General features: G+C 41.6%; 1 protein-coding gene across 6 annotated transcripts in view; it reads right to left on the reverse strand.

Moving 5' to 3' along the window:
• GOLGA1 (golgin A1) overlaps positions 1-16885 on the reverse strand; it is a 47135-nt gene extending 30250 nt beyond the window's left edge. For 3 of the 6 annotated variants that reach the window (XR_008700584.1, XM_055541122.1, XM_055541118.1), the window contains exons 1-10: positions 16713-16885; positions 15763-15887; positions 14669-14967; positions 9434-9524; positions 7360-7434; positions 6327-6424; positions 4581-4613; positions 2340-2468; positions 1680-1849; positions 1122-1233 (exon numbers count right to left, since the gene is read on the reverse strand). Coding sequence is in view for 5 of the 6 variants with exons in the window: in XM_055541122.1 (XP_055397097.1) it covers positions 1122-1233; positions 1680-1849; positions 2340-2468; positions 4581-4613; positions 6327-6424; positions 7360-7434; positions 9434-9524; positions 14669-14803 (843 nt within the window). In the remaining variant the exon portion in view is untranslated. Of the gene's footprint in view, positions 1-1121; positions 1234-1679; positions 1850-2339; positions 2469-4580; positions 4614-6326; positions 6425-7359; positions 7435-9433; positions 9525-14668; positions 14968-15762; positions 15888-16244; positions 16346-16712 lie in introns of all 6 variants that reach the window. The other 3 variants (XM_055541121.1, XM_055541119.1, XM_055541120.1) reach the window with 3 other exon arrangements.
• Between the last annotated feature and the right edge of the window lie 3569 nt (positions 16886-20454).

The following is a 20454-nucleotide window of genomic DNA, read 5'->3' on the forward strand; positions in this document are numbered from 1 at the left end:
CCTCTAACAGCCATGCAACTCCGTCCCTTACTGTGTTACCCTTCCAGCCTTCTTCCACTTCCTTGAAGGTGCCACTCATTTTGCTGCCTCCAGATGTCTGAGTTTATGGTTTGTGCTATTCTCTATTTAAAATTCTCTGCCATCACCACCCCTCACCACTCTGCCTACCTGCTTCAGCAGTTCATCTCAGTTCAAGCATTACTTCCTCAAAGGAAGTGTTCTGTGACTTCAACACTAGACTTGATTTGATGCCCTCTTAAAAGATCTCACAGCATCCTGCAGTTTCCGTCACAGCATGCATCATAGTTTGCAATTATCTATGTGATTATTGATTAATGTCTCACTGCTCCTCTAGACTAAGTTCCGCAAGGGCAAGGGTGATTGATATCTGTTTTGCTCAGCCTAGTATTTATAACACCTAGCACAGAGCACAGTGCTTGACACATAATAAAGCTCAAATTATAGTTTTAGAATGAATGAGGTAACTTAGTGGGACTAAAAAAGTTAGTTTTTCCAATTATGAAATGAGTGGATGGTTCTAATTGATATCAAACAGTCCCACAAACCCCAAAGCTTTATGTCTGTTATCCTCTCCACCCTCAAAGTCCCAAATGTATTCTGTACCCTTCTGTCTTTTTTGCTTTTGGGCTGTCCTACCCATCCTTGAAATTCCAATTACTCCAGGAAGAGTTCCTTGATTACTGCACTGGAAATGCACTCTCCTTATGGCACACATCCTGCATTTGAAAATCTAATTCACTTATTTGGGACTTCTTGAGATGTGAATTTTTTTCTTGTCAAACAGAAAGTTTTGAGTTCTATAAGGACAGTAAGCTTCTGAGACAAAACACTATAGGTATCCAGATTTTCTGTTTGATGTGGAGATGAACCTTGTATCACAGTCATTCATTTACGTAAGATCTATTTATTGGGTGCTCCTTGTTGTGAGGCAACTAAGCCCATGTGGAGGCAGACTTGTTACACCAGGAACTAGGGCACTGTGGACTGCACGAGAAACAGAAGTTTCACCAGACACTCTGATACAGAAATTTTTGCAGGTTTAGTTTTTACCCCATTCATGAATCCTAGGAACTTGGGTCCATTCCTAGTACTCTTCTTACCTTTTGCAAATCAATGGAAAGTTGCTGAATGAATGCTTGGAGCTCCTGTTCCTTTTGCTCCAGGACTGTGATCTTCTTTTCTGCACCTGTTTTCGAAGCTGTCACATGATCTCTTCATTGAAAGAAAGCAGATAATGAACAAATTTGAATACCCCATCTAAGACACATTCTTCCACAGGAAAAATACACATGGTTCTTTACATGTCAGGGCTGCAAACATTAGCCATGTGAAGATTATCCATGGATAAGACTCCCTGACTTTCTCTGAAGCAGAAGTCCCAAGAGAAAAATTCCACCCAGGTTTGAACAAGAAATCCTGATCTGTCTTTAGCTACTCAACAGTTTAGCAACTAAAACAATCTAAATTGCTTGGCAGGGTTGGAGGTGTTCTGAGCTCAACAGGTTAGAGGAGTGAGGGTTTGGAACGGACAAATCCAGAAGACTTTGCAGGAATTAAGATCAGAAAGTGCCACAGTGAGCAATGGGGAAAGATAGGTAGGCTCAAGCCAGAGCTACACTAACACCGCTTCCCATGGGCCCCACAGACCAAGCAAGAACCTCTGCTCTTCCAGCGCTGAGTAGTGTCTCTGCAGTTCTTCCAGCTTCTGGCTTAAGTCTAACGAAATCTGACTGGAAGTCACCAATTCCTCCTGGGTGCGACTAAGTTCTCTGGTTCGTGCCTCCAATTCTTGCTCCATTTTCCCCAAGCTTTCTTCTTTTTTTAAAAGCTGATACAAAGACACAAAGTTTCACTGGGCTACTACTAAGAAATACCCTTGCAAAAAAAATCTGGACCACAGACTTCCCTGGTGGTCCAGAGGCTAAGACTGTGCTTCCTACAACAGGGCGCCCAGGTTCGATCCTTGGTCAGGGAATTAGATCCCACATGCAGCAACTAAGAGTTCACAAGCCACAGCTAAGACCCAGCGCGGCCAAATAAATAAATAAAAATTGAAATTAAAAAAAATCTGGACCAGTAAGGCAAGTTTTTATAACATTTTTGTGAGCTTAGAAGGGATCTTATAGGCCCAGTAGTTTAAAAAGAAAAAGGAAAGACATATCAAACAGAACTTCTCCATTTTAATAAACTGAAAGACATACAAATATGATAAATATCAAAGACAACTAAGGTACATTTACCAGCAGTTAGAGTCATGACTAGCAAAGTCAGAGTAACTAATCATCCGAGGATGTAGCTTCTAAGACAAAAATGCGCACCATGTGCTTTACTTTACTCAGTTCCTGTTGCTGGAATCCCTCTAATTCATCCATTTCATCTCTTCTTTGGAAAAGATTCAAACTCTGGTTCTTCATTTCCTGTAACTGAGCTGTCAGAAACCTTTTATCCTATGCAGAAGAAGAAGACATCAGCTCAGGCAACCAGGACTTGAGAAATCTGTATTATATAACCAGAATTCGTAACAATGGAAAACCTTAAGGCAATTTCTTGTCAGTAGCAATAATACATGGATAATGGGAAGCTTCACGGTAATTATTTACAAAATTATCTACAAATTTTTTAAGGTAGAAATAGATTTTTTAAAAAATGATAGCCGTGGAAAGAGGAAGAAGAGCTACAAAAGCTTAACATTTGAAAAGTGCTTCCATTTGGTTAGCAATTCCAGATATCCATTTGACAAGTCGATCTCAGTGACATACTGAACTGGGTGAATAACATGCATAACTGGAATAAGACTGATTCTCTTAAAACATTAGATGCATTTACGTAGAACTGGTTTCAGTTAGTACATTCAGATAGCAAGTCAACAAAAACGAGACATGACTGGTGTTGGGAAGTTACAATTTATTAAAGAATAACTTCCTAAGATGAATTCTCTTCAGGACAAACTCTGGCTATTGCAGTTTCCAATTCTTGATTGAAAAGACATTAAAACACTCTAAAAATAACATTTCCAAAAATCACTATGGCTTAAAAGACCTACATAGATATCTCATTACTCTTTCCTGGTCTAAGATCTTTCCTGGTCTAAAATCTCCTGTGGCGGTGGGGGAGTGGGGAGAAAAAAGCTCTCAGGAAATCGAAGTAGATTTTATTTACTTCAGTCCTATATGCATCCCCCTTTACCATAATTTTAAAAGATGAAAAAATAGTTTAATGAGAATTTAACTGCTACAATCTTAAGAGCTTCTTTTAAGACAAGAAGACTTTAACCTAACCCATACCTTTATATTTAAGAAGACCATCATTAACACCATGTTTATACATATATATGTATGCGTATATATACATATTTCTTTTAAGCACAAGTTTCTTTGGGAGATAGCTTGACTTTTCTGTAATTCTTCCCTTACATAAATATGTTAAGGCATTCTGATAGCTTGTATAATCAGATTTCTTTAGAACACACAAAGAAAACTTCTGGTTTAATTGGCGTTTTATCCCAAGAATGGTGCAATAATGAAACTCATTCTTTTAATAAAATTAACAGTAAATATACTTTATAGTTGAATTTATATATCAATCTGAGAAATCATTTTCTATCATAAAGAGTAAGTTAGTACTCAATGAGAAGAAGGAATGAATTAGGCAGCAGCATATAATTTGGGTTGAGCAAACTGACAATTGATTATTTTAAATTAAAATGTGTTTCTAATTGTAGGTGTGAAATTTCATTTTCCTGTTCATGTCTCAGAGCCAGGAACACATTACATAAGGCACCTACACAGTGTCATGGTGCTGGAATAATCAATTCTTCTCATCTATATCTAGCTAAGAAGTTCTCTTATCTGCTCAGCATTAAGCCTTCAGAAATGCCCTCCTTCCCCACTGCATCCTCAAAAAGTATTCCCAGTGTTAACACTGTGTCAATCGGGCTCTAGCAGGAAACAGACTCAAATTAGGGATTTTGAAGAGTCTCACAGAGACTTTTCAAAGCTGTGGGTGGGGTAAGAAAATCCACAAGAGATAATGTGCTAGAAGCATTGGGCATAAAGCGGGCAAAGGCATAGACAAGAAACACAAGAAAGAGACAAGAAACACAGAAAGAGAAACCATAGCTGAGGGTGAACCAAAGGTAAACTGAAGCTGTGACCTTTGGCCATGGGATGCAATCAGATAGAAGGGACCTCACGTGGAGATGGCTGGGGGAATAAACCTCTGATCACACTCTTCCACCCAGTTCTTTTGGTGTTCCCCACTGGCGCCCTCAATTACAAGCCAGAGGGCAATGGAGCCCTGCTGATGCAGTCCCTGTGGGCCTTCAGACACACAGAGAAAGGCAGGGGATGGGTACAGAGTACACCAAGAGGGGCAAACAACAGACATCCAGCACAGCCACCAAGAAAAACGAAGACAAGAGCTTTCCAAGTCAGTGTCTAATCACCTGGCACCCTGCTGCCAAGACGTGGTACCAGTGTACTAGCTACTGGAGAAAGCATTTTCCAAGACCCAGAGAAGAGGCCAATATTCACAAGGAGACAAAAATAAGATGAACTAACCTTTTCAAGCTGATCCACTTTTTCTGACCATTCCTAAAACAAAACAATAAAGAAGTACAGTTTCCAGGCAAGAGTATCAATAAAATCAAGATTTTCAGAAAACAAAATAACACTCCCACCCCACCCAAAGCAACATATCAATCAAACAAAGTAGCACATTAAAAAAACCATGATGTTGGCTTAACAGTAAGAAAGCCAAGAGTCCTAAAAGGAGAAGAAAATGAATTTTATATAAAATTCTAGAGCACAAATAAAAGCCAGAAAACTTTTACTAAGCAGAGTACATAAAGCTATACAGCTCTTCTGATGCAGCTTTCAGCTTCTTTCTGAGTCTCTGTCTCTGAGTACTGTTATTATTTCTTAGGAGTTGGTAGCAGGGAGCAGCTGAGTTGGTAACTCTGCAGTTGATACTTAAAAATTAATTTACTGAAAAAGAGGTGAACAGGGTGGTCTTCAGGAGTCCCTGATCATTATTTTCCTTCTCATTTTAATTTTTACCAATATCCTTCTTGCCATCTGGTAAAAGTTAAAGAAGAAAGGATTATGCCTCTTATTCACCAATCACAGAAGAGGGGAAAAAATAACCATTGGGACAAAAGGCTGTATCCTATTTGCCTACAATCAAGTCCACCAATGCTAGATTATTTCTTCATTTACATTCACACCACAGTTATTCACTAAGTATTGGTGAATGATGTTTTCTCCAGGCTGGTTAATGTCTGAGATGACTAATACACACTGTAAAACAAGCCAACCAACCACCCCACTTACTGCAGATGAAATAAATTATGTGTTTTCTTCAATGCAACGTAATATAATACATTGACCCCGCCTTAATAAATCAAAATTATCATTATAATGCAAGCATGCTAAGTCGCTTCAGTTGTGTCTGACTCTGTGCAATCGCATAGACGGCAGCCCACCAGGCTCCTCTGTCCCTGGGATTCTCCAGGCAAGAATACTGGAGTGGGTTGCTATTTCCTTTTCCTATGCATGTATGCATGCTAAGTCGCTTCAGTTGTGTCCGACTCTGTGCGACCCCATAGATGGCAGCCCACCAGGCTTCCCTGTCCCTGGGATTCTCCAGGCAAGAATACAGGAGTGGGTTGCCATTTCCTTCTCCACAATCATTACAATATTTGATGTTTATCTTAAATTTAAAATGCCACTAAACAAAATAAACTTTATAATTAATAACCAGTAGTAGTATTATTTTCCTTTTCTACTGTCATTTATTCAGCATCTTTCAATGGATGGTTCTATTGAGATTACAGAAGTTCCTCTCAGTCTAGCTGGTTGGGGATGAAGAAACTTAGGACAGAGGTTGTACGAACTATGTACATCATGGATGACCTCTAGCTTAACAGCACCTTCTCCACTGTATCAAGGTAAGTGCTTGGGACTAGGCTTTCAGACAGGTTTTTGGAGGGCAGAGACTTTTTTCCCCTTATCTTGGGGCTCACCACCAGATTATAGACACACTACTTCCTTTCCTTGTCTATTTTACATAGCTACACAGTTGGAAAGGGATACTCTCACATATGGACACATATCACGATCACAACTATAAAGCTTCTGGATAATTTCCCACACTACAGCCAAACGAACTCTCAAAGAACTTACATAGCACAACCCTTTTCTCCTAGATTGTAAATATTTGCTACCAGGTTTATGGCATGAGTTTTGAAAGCACGTCACCACGTGAGACTTTCCCACCAGTTCCGGGCAGTGCCACGCGTCAAATACCTGGTCCTTTCTGGCCAACGCCAAAGCCAGTCCTTCTGCCATTCTGGCTCTGTTGGCCTGGAACGTCTCATTCTGCTCTTGGAATTTCCTCATGGAAGCTGTTAATAAAGAGGCTCTATTTGAGATATGGAGATATTTCAGAAACAGCATGACAAACAGCCCATGTGACTGTAACTGTCGCCTAACAAAAAAGGCCACGGTCACAAAAGTGGATTACGAGACTGGGAAAAGCCTGACCCATCTTGACTTTCCCAGAAGCTTTTGGCCTTAGTAATAAACCTCAGTTCTGTTTTAGCTTATTTCCTGTTGGTCACTGTTGTTGCTGTTGTTATAGTCAAGTATACACATTTAGGAAGATGTCAAAGGGTACTTTTAAAATGATCCAGTGATGGAACACTGAGTCAGGTAGCCTGCCAGAAAATACCAGTGCTATTGCTAAGTGATGGCTACTACTATTTAATAGAATTAAAACAAAAGTCAAAACAAAGCAAAACAAACCTTTCTTTCACTTTATTTTCCTTAAAAAAAATTTTTTTTAGCATATATTATACCCATAAAAAATAACTTTCTACTTCTACTAGCATCTTTCTTGGATTGAACCCAAAGGAAAACATATAACTTAGGGTAAACTAAACAAAATGTATGTCCATTGTTGGAGGAGTGATGACAGAGATTTCCCCCAGTTATTGAACATAGCAGCTACGAAGCTATGGCTAGAACCAAAGTTTCTTAATCTAGGCCCATGGACAGGCACTAGATTTTCCTAAAATCTAAGGGCAGTCCATAAACCAGTTAACTGGATGATACACATAACATCCTTCTCCTAAGAAACATGCCCATAAGACAACATAAGTATGAATTATATGCTTATAACTATCAGATAAATGTTATATCAACTCAATTAAGAAGTATGCTACTCATATAATAAAGACTTGAGCTATGATGAAAGGCTAAGTCAACCACACACTACTGTTTCGTTTCAAAAAAACTAAACCCTGGAAAAATTGAAAAAAGCAGGAAAAAAAATACGTACAATCCTGGTGTTTTTCTAAGGCAATTTCAAGCTTCTCTTTTATCTTCTGCAAGGTGCGGACCTGTTCAGCATAGTCTTGGGTGAGGAGTGTGACGCACATACCAGGCATGGACAAACATCAGGAAAGGAAGTTAATTAAACAAAACAAACAACAACAACAACAAAAATGAATGAAAATGATGATGATTTTGTCAACCTGAAAACCATTCCTGTTAAGGCAAGCTGGGTAGACAGCCTCCCATTAACAATGAACAACACAGGCAAACAAGTATAGTACAAACCACCCACAGTGTAAATGTTGACTATAAGCAGGCAGATTTGTTTAGCCTGGAGAAAAAACAAGAATTGGGCCTGGTCTGGTCATCACAAATGCCCTGCCACAAAAACCACTATTCTCTCATTACTGAAATTCAAATCTCAGTTTGCACTGTCCTTCCCATTCTTGGCAGTAGGACAGATCAAAGGGAATTCACTGAACAGCTCACTTACAGTCCACACAACTGAGTGACAGTGGTCAGGACAACAGCAAAACCCTCACCACAGCAGTGCCTGTGCAATAAAAGCACCGAACTCTCTAGAATCAAGTCAGCCACAGAGCTGAGTGGTCTATGCCATACTGAAGGTGAAAGTCAGAATTAATTACCTGGGTAGCCAAAGAAGATAGTATGGCATAGTGGAAAAGTAGACAGGCTCTAGTTCAAATCCCAACTGAGTCAGTCCTGAGCTGAGCGACCTTAAGCAAATTACTGATCCTAAGTATTAGTTTCTTCATTTATGAAATTATGGTATTAACTGTATCTACCACAAAGGATGTATTAGATAATAAATGAAATGTTCTATTCCTTAATTAGATAATAAACTAAGTGCTTTAGGCAAGTGGGATACAATGGCTCAATAAAGGGTAGCTGCTATTGTGGTTGTTCTTATTCATACTGAGCCTAGACCATAAATGCACTTAATTAATGTCAGTCTTCTTGCCTGTCCCTTCTCGAACATCAGTCAAGCCCAAACAATTTAGGGAAGATGCATATTACCTTACAGCTTTCTCCCCAACACTGAACAACTATAAAGTTATTTCACCTCTGTTACTGATACTGCTTACAGGCAGAGGTCACCGGATAATAACACTTGAGTTTCAAGCAGACTGTAGTGAAAAGCAGGGACTCTAGCATCAGGCAAATCTGGGTTTGGATTCCAGCTCTACCACCTACTACCTGTGTGACCTTAATCTCACTAAGTCTTGTTAGGCTAGAGTGAGAACAAAATGAGATAATGGGCTGTCTAGTAGCTGTGAGTCACACTACCGGCCTTGATAACTAGACACACACAAATATCTCACATACAACTTGGTGAATTCTGTAGTCTGTTGCTTTCATTCCAGTAAAATGGGCCTAAGGCCAAGGGACAAAAACAAACACAGAAACCACTGACCACTTCACAGGCTGAAGCTTTCAAAATGTATCCACTGGCAGAAACCAAAATAAGAACTCACAACTCTATCACAGACATGCCCTGCTCAGGCAAAGACTATAATGGGAGTTGTATACATTGTAAACTGCACACAAAAGACATAATGAGAGTTACAGCTTCTATACAGGCACTGAAGTCCGAAATACCACTAAAGAGCAGCCCAAAGACCCAGAATGATATTACACGGGTGATATGTATCTGAGCAAGTGGCAATGGAGCACCAAACCGTGTCTGGTGCTGAAGAATCCAGTATCTATAGACCAAACCATGAAAACGCTATCCCTAGCCCTTTCCAACTGAAGCAAGCTCGGCCAATGGGAGAAAGATGGCTAAATCTACATATAATTTTTAATACATTTATATCCACAGCTAGAAATCTCAGGAGCAGAAAAACATAAGTTATTTTTTTTTTTAACTTTAAAACTTCAGTTTTGGATTTACACTATTCAATACATTAACAAAAGAAGGGAACAAAGGGGGTACAAGTTGCTCCTTTTATGTTAGAATAACTGTAAGGTTATGCTATGTGGCTTTTTAATAGGGAGAGAGGGTCAGGTACAAGGCAATTTTCCCTTGGTTGCTTCTTATGAGTTCCTGGACATACCAGAAAGTCTGGCCTCTAATTTCCGTATCTGTTCATTCCTTCTCAAAAGCTGGGATGAAAGATCTTCTCTGGAGCTGCTTCCATCAGAAGCCTGTTGAGACAGAGACGCTGTATTCATATATGGATTTTTAGCAGCGTACCACATAACCAGAAATCGACAACTCTTATTTCAGGTTTGGTTACCCGTTAAGTGATCACTAAAAAGCTTCTCTACCTATAAAGAAGAAGCAACAGTCTCTCCATCTATAAAGTGAGGAGATATAAGATGCAAAATAGATAAATTGTGTGTGTGTGTGTGCGCATGGTATTGGAATACCTGGTGGGAAACAAATCCATTATCTTCCCGACCCAGGAATCGAACTGGGGTCTCCTGAACTGTGGGCAGATTCTTTACCAGCTGAGCTACCAATGATCATATTGTACCAAGTACATAATACAAAAAATATATTTTCAGATAAAAAAGTAAATCATTTTATTTTCCCAAAGGTAAAATCCTGGGGTAAAGGGAGGAAGGTTCTTTAGCAAGGGATTGAAGGCTGGATGGTCTGTCACTGGGACTTTACTGGTGGTCCAGTGGTTGAGAATCTGCCTTCCAATGCAGAGGCTGTAGGTTTGATCCCTGGTCCAGGAACTAAGATTCCACATGCCCCAGGGCAACTACGCCTGTGTGCCACAGTGAAGGATCCCAAACACCACAACGAAGACCCTGCATGACACAACTGAGAACCAATGCAGCCATAAATGAACAAATATTTTAAAAAAGAATCTATCACTGACATTGATAAAGTTTCAGTATCTTCATCTACAAAACAAAGGGATATCAATCTATGGTTCTAAAATGCGTCAAAACCTTTAGCAGATAATATATATTCAGTTAATTATTCTATTAACGAGACATCAAATTTTCCCAATAATCTAGATTATTAAAACATATGGGCACTATTATTACTTTGGGCAATGTTTACTACTGCTAATAAATAAATCACTTTATCTTTCTACATTTGATTATAAAATTTTGAAAATACAGAAGAGTAGGGAGAGTGGTTTACTTTAACAACTGCTGATTTTTCCCATATTTGTTTTACCAGATTTTATTATAGTACTATAAGTCACTTTTGACAAACACTTATAAAACATAAAAACATTTTCCTTTATAGCCACAATACCATTATTATACCTAACAAAATTAAAAATAATAGTATCTAATATCCAGTCCTCAGTCTTCCCCATTTATTGCCAAAATAATGAGTGGTTCAAAAATTCATTTTAAATATTTATTTATCCATCTACCCATTTACTCATCTAACATTTATGGAGACCCAGTCACAGGAATGGTTAAAGGGGGTTTCAGGAGGTGGCAGGCCCAGGCTAAAGTTACATCATCACCACTTATAATCTACAAGAACTTGGACCAGTTGGTCAACTTCTCTGTGCACTGGCTTCCTCACATATAAAATGTGGTTAACAGACATAATCGACATCACAGAGCTGTGACGAGGAGATAAACAAATCAAAACTTGTCAGGTCTAAAACAGAGCCTGGCACATAATTAGCTTTAATACACAGCAGTAGAAATGATGATTATTATCGGCACTGAGACACCTATTCTTAGTATTGTTGTCAGCATTGCAAACAGTGATGAAAAGGAGTCCCCGTCTAAACAGCAGCAACTACTAATTACTAAGTGCTTAAGAGCCAGGCACTACCAAGTGTTTTATACGCTATGCAGAAAAGAGTTCATGTCGTAGACCTGAGACTGCTGTCCTTGGCAAAGCCGGCTTGTAAGGTGACCCCCTGGCTAGCCCATGGGAACTTAGATTTTACAAGGGTTCTCACCATTCCTGGTAAGAATGGCTCATGGTACATAAATCAATTGTACAAAAAATGTGATTTATGCCTAACACGTGAAAGGTTGCTGTTACGAGCCGTGAATGACGCTGGGATTCATGGCCTCCAGAGGAGATGAATTTGATCTGGGACCAAAGACGAGGCTTGATCACTCAGAGCTTTTGTGCAGCAAAGTTTTATTAAAGTATAAAAAGAAACAGAGAAAGCTTCTGACATAGACATCAGAAGGGAACAGAAAGAGTGCCCCCTTGTTAGTTTTCAGCATGAAGTTGTATACCTGCTAGCAAGCTGCAGAGTTGCACCAAGCCCCTCAGCCCCTCACTCCAACGTGCATTTGACACAGCAGTGGCACAGGTGAGTCACCCCCCACCCACAATAAAACAACTGACATGCATCTTGAAGAAAGGCAGATTTCCAAGCAAAGACAAAATTCATTAACATGGCTTAAGAAAGACATTTCCATGAGAAAAAAAGCTTTGGTTAGCTCAAGGTTTGAGATAAAGTTAAGTTCAGACAGAACCAGCTGTCGCCATGATGACCCAGGATTAGAAGAGAAAAGAAAAAGGAAAAAAAAAACGTTTGCCACTTGTAGTTTATTTCCTCCTGCCACTTGGGGCCCTCTGGCCTCCCTACTGAGGCTATTAACCCTCTCAGGTGTCTTCCTTCTAGAAGTCTGGAATTGTGGTAAATGCTAGGCAGAAGGTGCCTGTAAGACTAGCCTCCAGTAAAATTCCTGAGCGCTGAGTCTCTACTGAGCTTCCCTGATAGACAACATCTTCTCCTGTGCTGTCGCAGTTCCTTGCTGAGGGAAACAAGTGTGCCCCAGACAGCTCCCCTGGAAAGGCCTCCTGGAAGCCTGTGCCTGCTTCCCTCCAGATTCTGCCCATGCACATTCTCCCTTTGCTAATTATGCTTCGTAATAAATGTTTTCCCTGTGATAAATGATAGCAGTGAATAAAACTATATCCTGAGTCCTGTGAGCTCTTCTAATGAATAACTGAACTTAGGGGAGAACCCTCCCCCCCCATGACTCTGCAACACACAGACTTTAATAAAGATGGGTATTGTTCTTATTTTATAGATGAGGAAACTAAGGCACAGGAAAGTGAAAAAGACTCGCCCAAGGTTACACAATAACGGAAGAGCCATCAAACCCAGGTCTGCCTCCCTAACCTGACCTGGGCTCCCAACCACTACTCTATTGCCTCTCAAGCAGCTCCCAGTTTAGTGGAAGAGACAAAGAAGCAAATCATCAGGACAATGCAGTGTAATAGGTGCTATTACAGAGGATAAGAGGGTCAAGAGACAGATTCAGCCAGGAGGGATGAAGGTTAGAGGGGGTGAGGGGGCAGGTCAGGTCAAAAGCGCTTCCTGGAAGCAACATGTGAGCCAAGTCTTGAAGGATGAACAAAATCTGCCAGAAAAATGCAGAAGTGAGAGGAGGGGAACAGGAGAAATTCCAGAGAGGAAACAGCATATATGAACACTTGTAGGCATGATGCAAAGTTGTCTGTTCCATAAAGTACAGTAAGTTCAGTATGGAGGGAGCACAGGGTGTAGGACTGTAGAGTGAGATAAGGTGGATGGGTAAGCTGTATCACGACCACAGGGGTTAACCATTGTACATAACAATGACTTTGCACTTCATCCAGAAGATGATGGGAAGCCACAAAGAAGTTTGAAGTATTGGAGAGACATGAACAGATCTGTTTTGGGGAGTTAATAGAGGCAACCCACTCCAGTATTCTTGACTGGGAAATCCCACAGACAGAGGAGCCTGGTGGGCGACAGTCCATGGGACTGCAAAGAGTCAGACACAGCTTAGCAATTAAACAACAATAAATGGACTACTAGTAAGTGGAGTACAAAGGGTAAGTCTGAGACAGGAGATGGAAACCAAAATACTTGCTGACAGACTAGACACCAAGAAGTGAAGAAGAGTCTAAAATGTTGCCAAGCTTTGTTGCTGGTGACCTGGGGGACAAAGGTGCAAAGGTGGAAATAGAGTTAATACATTCAGGACTTGAAATACCAGAGGAAAGGTGCCTGGTTGGAGAGAGATATGTAATGGAAATCAAGGGTCTGGAGACAGGGAGTGAGAATCAGAATCAGAATTTGAATAAATTCAAACAGATAACTTCAGAAGTCACACAGCAAAGTATTTCCTGGATTCAAGCCAATTTCTATATCTGGAATGCATTTGAGATGAGAGACTTCACTTAGCGAGTCAGCATGATGCCAAGGCAAGTACCTCTACCAGAGAACTCAGCATTAAAACTACGTCCTTCAGTCTGGTGCTCAAATGTGCATTTATATTTCCTGTTCAATACAGGAGCCAATAATTTAGATCTGGTAATCTATTGTTCCACCCCAATAACCTAATAGCTTCTGCCATGTAATCTGACCTGAACAGGTAGTATAAGAGAGGAGGTCAACTCATCTGACCATGGAAACAACTGAAGTATCCATCACCAGTAGAAGACAGAGACAAACTGTGGCCTTTTTCAAATGCCAGAGTGTTACACAGCAGTAAAAATAAATGAACCACGTGCAGTGCACTGTTCTTATAAAGTCTGAAAATAAGCAACAGGTTGTTTATGAATATATATGTATCTTACAGGATATTTTAAAAAGCAAATGAACAATATACACAAACTGTAGGATGGGTTATCTGAAGGGGAGGAAAGGGAAGGGAACCAGGAAGGAGCACACAGTATTGACAAAAATCTAGTTCTCTGCCTAAGTGACAGACTTAAAAAGCATTCATTTTATTTTTATGCCCTATACAATATATTTATATTATATACATTCTTTTACATATATCAAGCATTATAAATAACTTCTTTTAATTTATCTGACTTTAAGAAGATCCTGTCATATGCCACAGACACAATTTTAATCCCAAGGCACGATACTTACTTAACACAGTAGCATTCTCAAATCTTTCCAACTACAAAGATACTTTACAAATAAGGGACAATGTGCAGCCATCAGTGCCATCTTTTCATCAATTTTCCCATAAAAACAGTGGTAATTCCCTGGCTAATTCCATGCCAAATGCACAGACTTCACTAAGTAACAATGACGTAAAGTATATATACGTGCAGAGACAACAGGCCAAAGCACTCTGAGAAACAAAATACAAAAGATGATGCACAAGGTTTTATATAGATGGAAAAAAGAGTACAAGAGGAGAAAGTAGAGAATATGGAAAGAGACCCGCGAAAAAAAAAAGAAAAGCACCTCAGAGTAAGAAGAATCAGATATAAACTACAAATCATCTTTGCAATTTTAAAAGAAAATACTTACCGGAATGATTCTGTGAAATACTATTTTTTAAATATAATGAGGCTGTACCAAATATTAAGAACTACAGAAGGTACTTACAAAGTCATCTCCTGAGTCAGCTCCCATGGAGGCAACGGACTCTTTGCTCACTGATCGTGGGATCCTAGTAGCACCTCCTGGCCTCTGAGCGACAGCAGCCTCTTCTGCAATTTTCTTCTTCAGTTTTGCAAACATTTTGCTGTGTGGCTATCCTACACTGATGACCAGTGCTTGACCGCTACAACAATTGTTAGGCCAGCAACCAGGAATTCCGAGACAGGTGCCTAAAAAGGCCCAGTTATCCAAACTAGCTGCATTCCCACTGAAATGAAGGCCAAAGGTCTGTGGCACAGGAGTATCTATAAATCAGATGAAAGAGAGCTCTAAATTAAACATCAGAGAAATTTCCTATCTGGGTTGCTTTGTTAAGCTTTAGGTTTCAAAATTAAGTTTCATAATTTTACATGCACACTTACTAGGACACAATTACTAAACATTTACAAAGCACTCAGGTGTGACAGATGCATATACAGATAAGAAATCCAGTTTTAGGGAGGTGAAGTAATATGCCAAAGACTGTGTGGCTAAAGGGCAGTGCTTTGGAACCCAGGAACCCACAAGTCTTTACTCTTTTTTTAAATTACATCACATTGGCTGTGGCATACAACACATTAAGCAAAATTTCCCAGGGGAAAACATTAACATAATGTTTTTGAATTCTTCCCCTAATAATATTAAGTATGACTACAGTTTAGACAAAAACATGTAACTCAATACAGGGAAAAGATATAATGTTCTGATGTTCCAAGATGGTGTGGAATCAGCTGTTCACTAGAAAATGTTGACAACTTTTTTCTAAAAAAAATAGGAAAGCCAGCCAACTGCACTGTATCAGGAAACATCCTTAAATGTTTCCTGGAAATGCTGTGTGGTTTTCTTAAAGAGTGATTAAAATTACCTCAAGTTAGTTTCTTTTTTTGTACAATGTTTTCCATGATACTACACACCAGATTCAAACATCTTTTTCTCCCATCATGCATGAAACATTAACATTCTGGTTCCAATCTTAACTTCTGATGTTTTCTGGCGGATATCTAAGCTCTGCTCTAAGACCTCTAATGAGGAAGCTCTAAGATCTACAAATGACTGCTTACCACTTCTGAGCATCCATTTAAGTCTGTGCAATTCTTCAAAAGTTTGCCTTCAATGTCTGTAAACCACCTACTCACCTGGCTTATCTATTAGATTTAAAACAGCTTGGAGGTCAAAGCTTTCTGTCCTGCATGAAGACAAAGATAAAATGCATTGGATATTTCCTCTCAAGTGTAAGGTCAAAATGTTGGGGGGACGGGCAGAGTGGAAGAGGAGGGAGGAAGGATCAAGGTGGGGGGTGAGGGGAAAGAAAACCTGTCGTTACCATAATCCTCAGTGGTCTACCCTCCCTCACCCTGGTCTTTGCATTTGTGATTTGCCTGAGAGTTTCACTTAAAGGCACAAAGAACAGAATCTCTCATTGTAGTAAGCGGGTAAACCCATTTCGCCTCGGGAGCCCTCAGCACGACAACTTCAATGAGATTAAGGTTTTCCCAGGGCCAGTATTTATTTCAGTTGACTCTGACAGTCACACACTGTTTACCTGGCCAGAACCCCAGAGGCTTGATTCACATTCAGAAAATCGCTGAGAAAAAGGACGGCAAAGTTGGAAGACGACTGCCAAATGCTCGGGGGGCCAGCCACCTGCCACGGCAGTTTGGATCCCACTTACTCCGGTTCCTCCCAGACCCGCCCGTAGGTGGACTGTCAAAGCCACGAGGGACCCAATGTCTCTCCCACTTGACAGCAGGGAAACTGAGACCCAGAAAGGAAGAGTGACTTGTCTAAGGTCGCGCAGGTGGGCGGTGGCGGGGGGGAGTTCCGGGACCCCAGGTTCCAGATTCCCAGGCCGAGGAGCCCGCCTCTGCCCCCACCCTCGCCTTGTCCGGCACCCTGGCACTGCTCCCCCGGCTTGGGTCCTGGGCAACCCAGTCGGCGCCGTTTTGGGGGCACACCGAGGCCACCAAGGGAAATAGAGGCCTGCTCCCGTCTCCGGCCCCCGCCCGCCCACCTGCCGCTCTCTGGGCAGCCGGCAGAGCCCCGCCTCCGGGGCCTCCCGTGAGCGCCGGCCCGCGTCACCAGCCCCCACGGCCGGCCGGCGAGCAGAGCAGCGACCCGGAACCGCACTTCCACCAGCGCGCCGGAAGTGGCTGCGCGCGGGGCTGGCCCACCGCGCGCATGCGCCTGAGCGCGGCTTCCGCGAGCTTCGGGATGGCGGTTGGACCGGAACCGCTGGAGGGCGCGGGCACAGACGCGGGGCTGGCCGCTCCCTGAGGCCGGCCCGCCACGTCAGCAAGCGGCCAGACCCGCGTAGGAAGACTGGGTAGCAGAAGCCTTTCTTTTCCTTTTTTTTTTTTCCAAAATAGGGGACGGTGCGGAGCGGGGAGAGTGGTAGGAGCCTGGTGGCAAAAGGGAAAGAACCGATGGCAGCGGTGGTGCCAGCTTGTCTCATAGAAACCTCAGGCCGTGGCTGCGTTAGGCCGACCCAGAGTTTCATTTCCCTTTCTGCATCCCCGACTGCACCTTGCATGTCCCTGTCACCTTCCTCACGCGGGAGCCTGTGGCTTCATACATCAGTCAGTGTTGGGAACTCCCGCTTTGTCATTTGTGTTTTGTGCCTGTGATCTACTGTAGGCTACACATTTTATATTGCAATCCAGGTCATTGAAAGAAAAGTTTTAAGAATCTTCAGTCAGTTCAGTCGCTCAGTCGTGTCAGACTCTTTGCAACCTCATGAACCGCAGCACGCCAGGCCTCCCTGTCTATCACCAACTCCCAGAGTCCACCCAAACCCATGTCCATTGAGTCAGTGATGCCATCCAACCATCTCATCCTCTGTTGTCCCCTTCTCCTCCTGCCCTCAATCTTTCCCAGCATCAGGGTCTTTTCAAATGAGTCAGCTCTTCGCATCAGGTGGCCAAAGTATTGGAGTTTCAGCTTCAACATCAGTCCCTTCAATGAACACCCAGGACTGATCTCCTTTAGGATGGACTGGTTTGATCACCTTGCAGTCGAAGGGACTCTTCTCCGACACCACAGTTCAGAAACATCAATTCTTCAGCGCTCAGCTTGCTTTATAGTCCAATTCTCACATCCATACATGACTACTGGAAAAACCATAGCCTTGACTAGACGGACCTTTGTTGGCAAAGTAACGTTTCTGCTTTTTAATATGCTGTCTAGGTTGGTCATAAGTTTCCTTCCAAGGAGCAAGCGTCTTTTAATTTCATGGCTGCAATCACCATCTGAAGTGATTTTGGAGCCCTGAAAAATAAAGTCAGCCACTGTTTCCCCATCTATTTGCCATGAAGTGATGGGACCAGATGCCATGATCTTAGTTTTCTGAATGTTGAGCTTTAAGCCAACTTTTTCACTCTCTTTCATCAAGGGGCTCTTTTACCATATAACAAACACCCTCTTCCAACAACACAAGAGAAGACTCTACACATGGACATCACCAGATGGTCAACACCAAAATCAGATTGATTATATATTCTTTGCAGCCAAAGATGGAGAAGCTCTATACAGTCAGCAAAAACAAGACCAGGAGCTGACTGTGGCTCAGATCATGAACTCCTTACTGCCAAATTCAGACTTAAATTGAAGAAAGTAGGGAAAACCATTAGACCATTCAGGTATGACCTAAATCAGATCCCTTATGATTATACAGTGGAAGTGAGAAATAGATTTAAGGGACTAGATCTGATAGATAGAGTGCCTGATGAACTATGGAATGAGGTTCGTGACATTGTACAGGAGATAGGGATCAAGACCATCCCCATGGAAAAGAAATGCAAGAAAGCAAAATGGCTGCCTGGGGAGGCCTTACAAATAGCTGTGAAAAGAAGAGAAGCGAAAAGCAAAGGAGAAAAGGAAAGATATAAACATCTGAATGCAGAGTTCCAAAGAATAGCAAGGAGAGATAAGAAAGCCTTCTTCAGCGATCAATGCAAAGAAATAGAGGAAAACAACAGAATGGGAAAGACTAGAGATCTCTTTAAGAAAATCAGAGATACCAAAGGAACATTTCATGCAAAGGTGGGCTCGATAAAGGACAGAAATGGTATGGACCTAACAGAAGCAGAAAATATTAAAAAGAGGTGGCAAGAAAACACAGAAGAACTGTACGAAAAAGATCTTCACGACCCAGATAATCACGATCGTGTGATCACTGACCTAGAGCCAGACACCCTGGAATGTGAAGTCAAGTGGGCCTTAGAAAGCATCACTACGAACAAAGCTAGTGGAGGTGATGAATTCCAGTTGAGCTATTCCAAATCCTGAAAGATGATGCTGTGAAAGTGCTGCACTCAATATGCCAGCAAATTTGGAAAACTCAGCAGTGGCCACAGGACTGGAAAAGGTCAGTTTTCATTCCAATCCCAAAGAAAGGCAATGCCAAAGAATGCTCAAACTACCGCACAATTGCACTCATCTCACACGCTAGTAAAGTAATGCTCAAAATTCTCCAAGCCAGGCTTCAGCAATACGTGAACCGTGAACTTCCTGATGTTCAAGCTGGTTTTAGAAAAGGCAGAGGAACCAGAGATCAAATTGCCAACATCTGCTGGATCATGGAAAAAGCAAGAGAGTTCCAGAAAAACATCTATTTCTGCTTTATTGACTATGCCAAAGCCTTTGACTGTGTGGATCACAATAAACTGTGGAAAATTCTGCAAGAGATGGGAATACCAGACCACCTGACCTGCCTCTTGAGAAATCTGTATGCAGGTCAGGAAGCAACAGTTTGAACTGGACATGGAACAACAGACTGGTTCTAAATAGGAAAAGGAGTTCGTCAAGGCTGTATATTGTCACCCTGTTTATTTAACTTATATGCAGGGTACATCATGAGAAACGCTGAACTGGAAGAAACACAAGCTGGAATCAAGATTGCTGGGAGAAATATCAGTAACCTCAGATATGCACATGACACCACTCTTATGGCAGAAAGTGAAGAGGAACTCAAAAGCCTATTGATGAAATTGAAAGAGGAGAGTGAAAAAGTTGGCTTAAAGCTCAACATTCAGAAAACGAAGATCATGGCATCTGATCCCACCACTTCATGGGAAATAGATGGGTAAACAGTGGAAACAGTGTCAGACTTTATTTTTGGGAGCTCCAAAATCACTGCAGATGGTGACTGCAGCCATGAAATTAAAAGACACTTACTCCTTGGAAGGAAAGTTATGACCAACCTAGATAGCATATTCAAAAGCAGAGACATTACTTTGCCAACAAAGGTTCGTCTAGTCAAGGCTATGGTTTTTCCTGTGGTCATGTATGGATGTGAGAGTTGGACTGTGAAGAAGGCTGAGCACCGAAGAATTGATGTTTTTGAACTGTGATGTTGGAGAAGACTCTTGAGAGTCCCTTGGACTGCAAGGAGATCCAACCAGTCCATTCTGAAGGAGATCAGCCCTGGGATTTCTTTGGAAGGAATGATGCTAAAGCTGAAACTCCAGTACTTTGGCCACTTCATGTGAAGAGTTGACTCATTGGAAAAGACTCTGATGCTGGGAGGGATTGGGGGCAAGAGGAGAAGGGGACGACAGGATGCGATGGCTGGCTGGCATCACTGACTCGATGGACGTGAGTCTGAGTGAACTCTGGCAGTTGGTGATGGACAGGGAGGCCTGGCGTGCTGCGATTCATGGGGTCGCAAAGAGTCGGACACGACTGAGTGACTCATCTGATCTGATCGGATATAGTGCACTCTGAATCATTAGAAAAACCACGCTAGTGTCAGCGCA

This window comes from Bubalus kerabau, chromosome 11 (genome assembly GCF_029407905.1).
Source record: "Bubalus kerabau isolate K-KA32 ecotype Philippines breed swamp buffalo chromosome 11, PCC_UOA_SB_1v2, whole genome shotgun sequence".
In the NCBI taxonomy this organism is placed as follows: domain Eukaryota; kingdom Metazoa; phylum Chordata; class Mammalia; order Artiodactyla; family Bovidae; genus Bubalus; species Bubalus kerabau.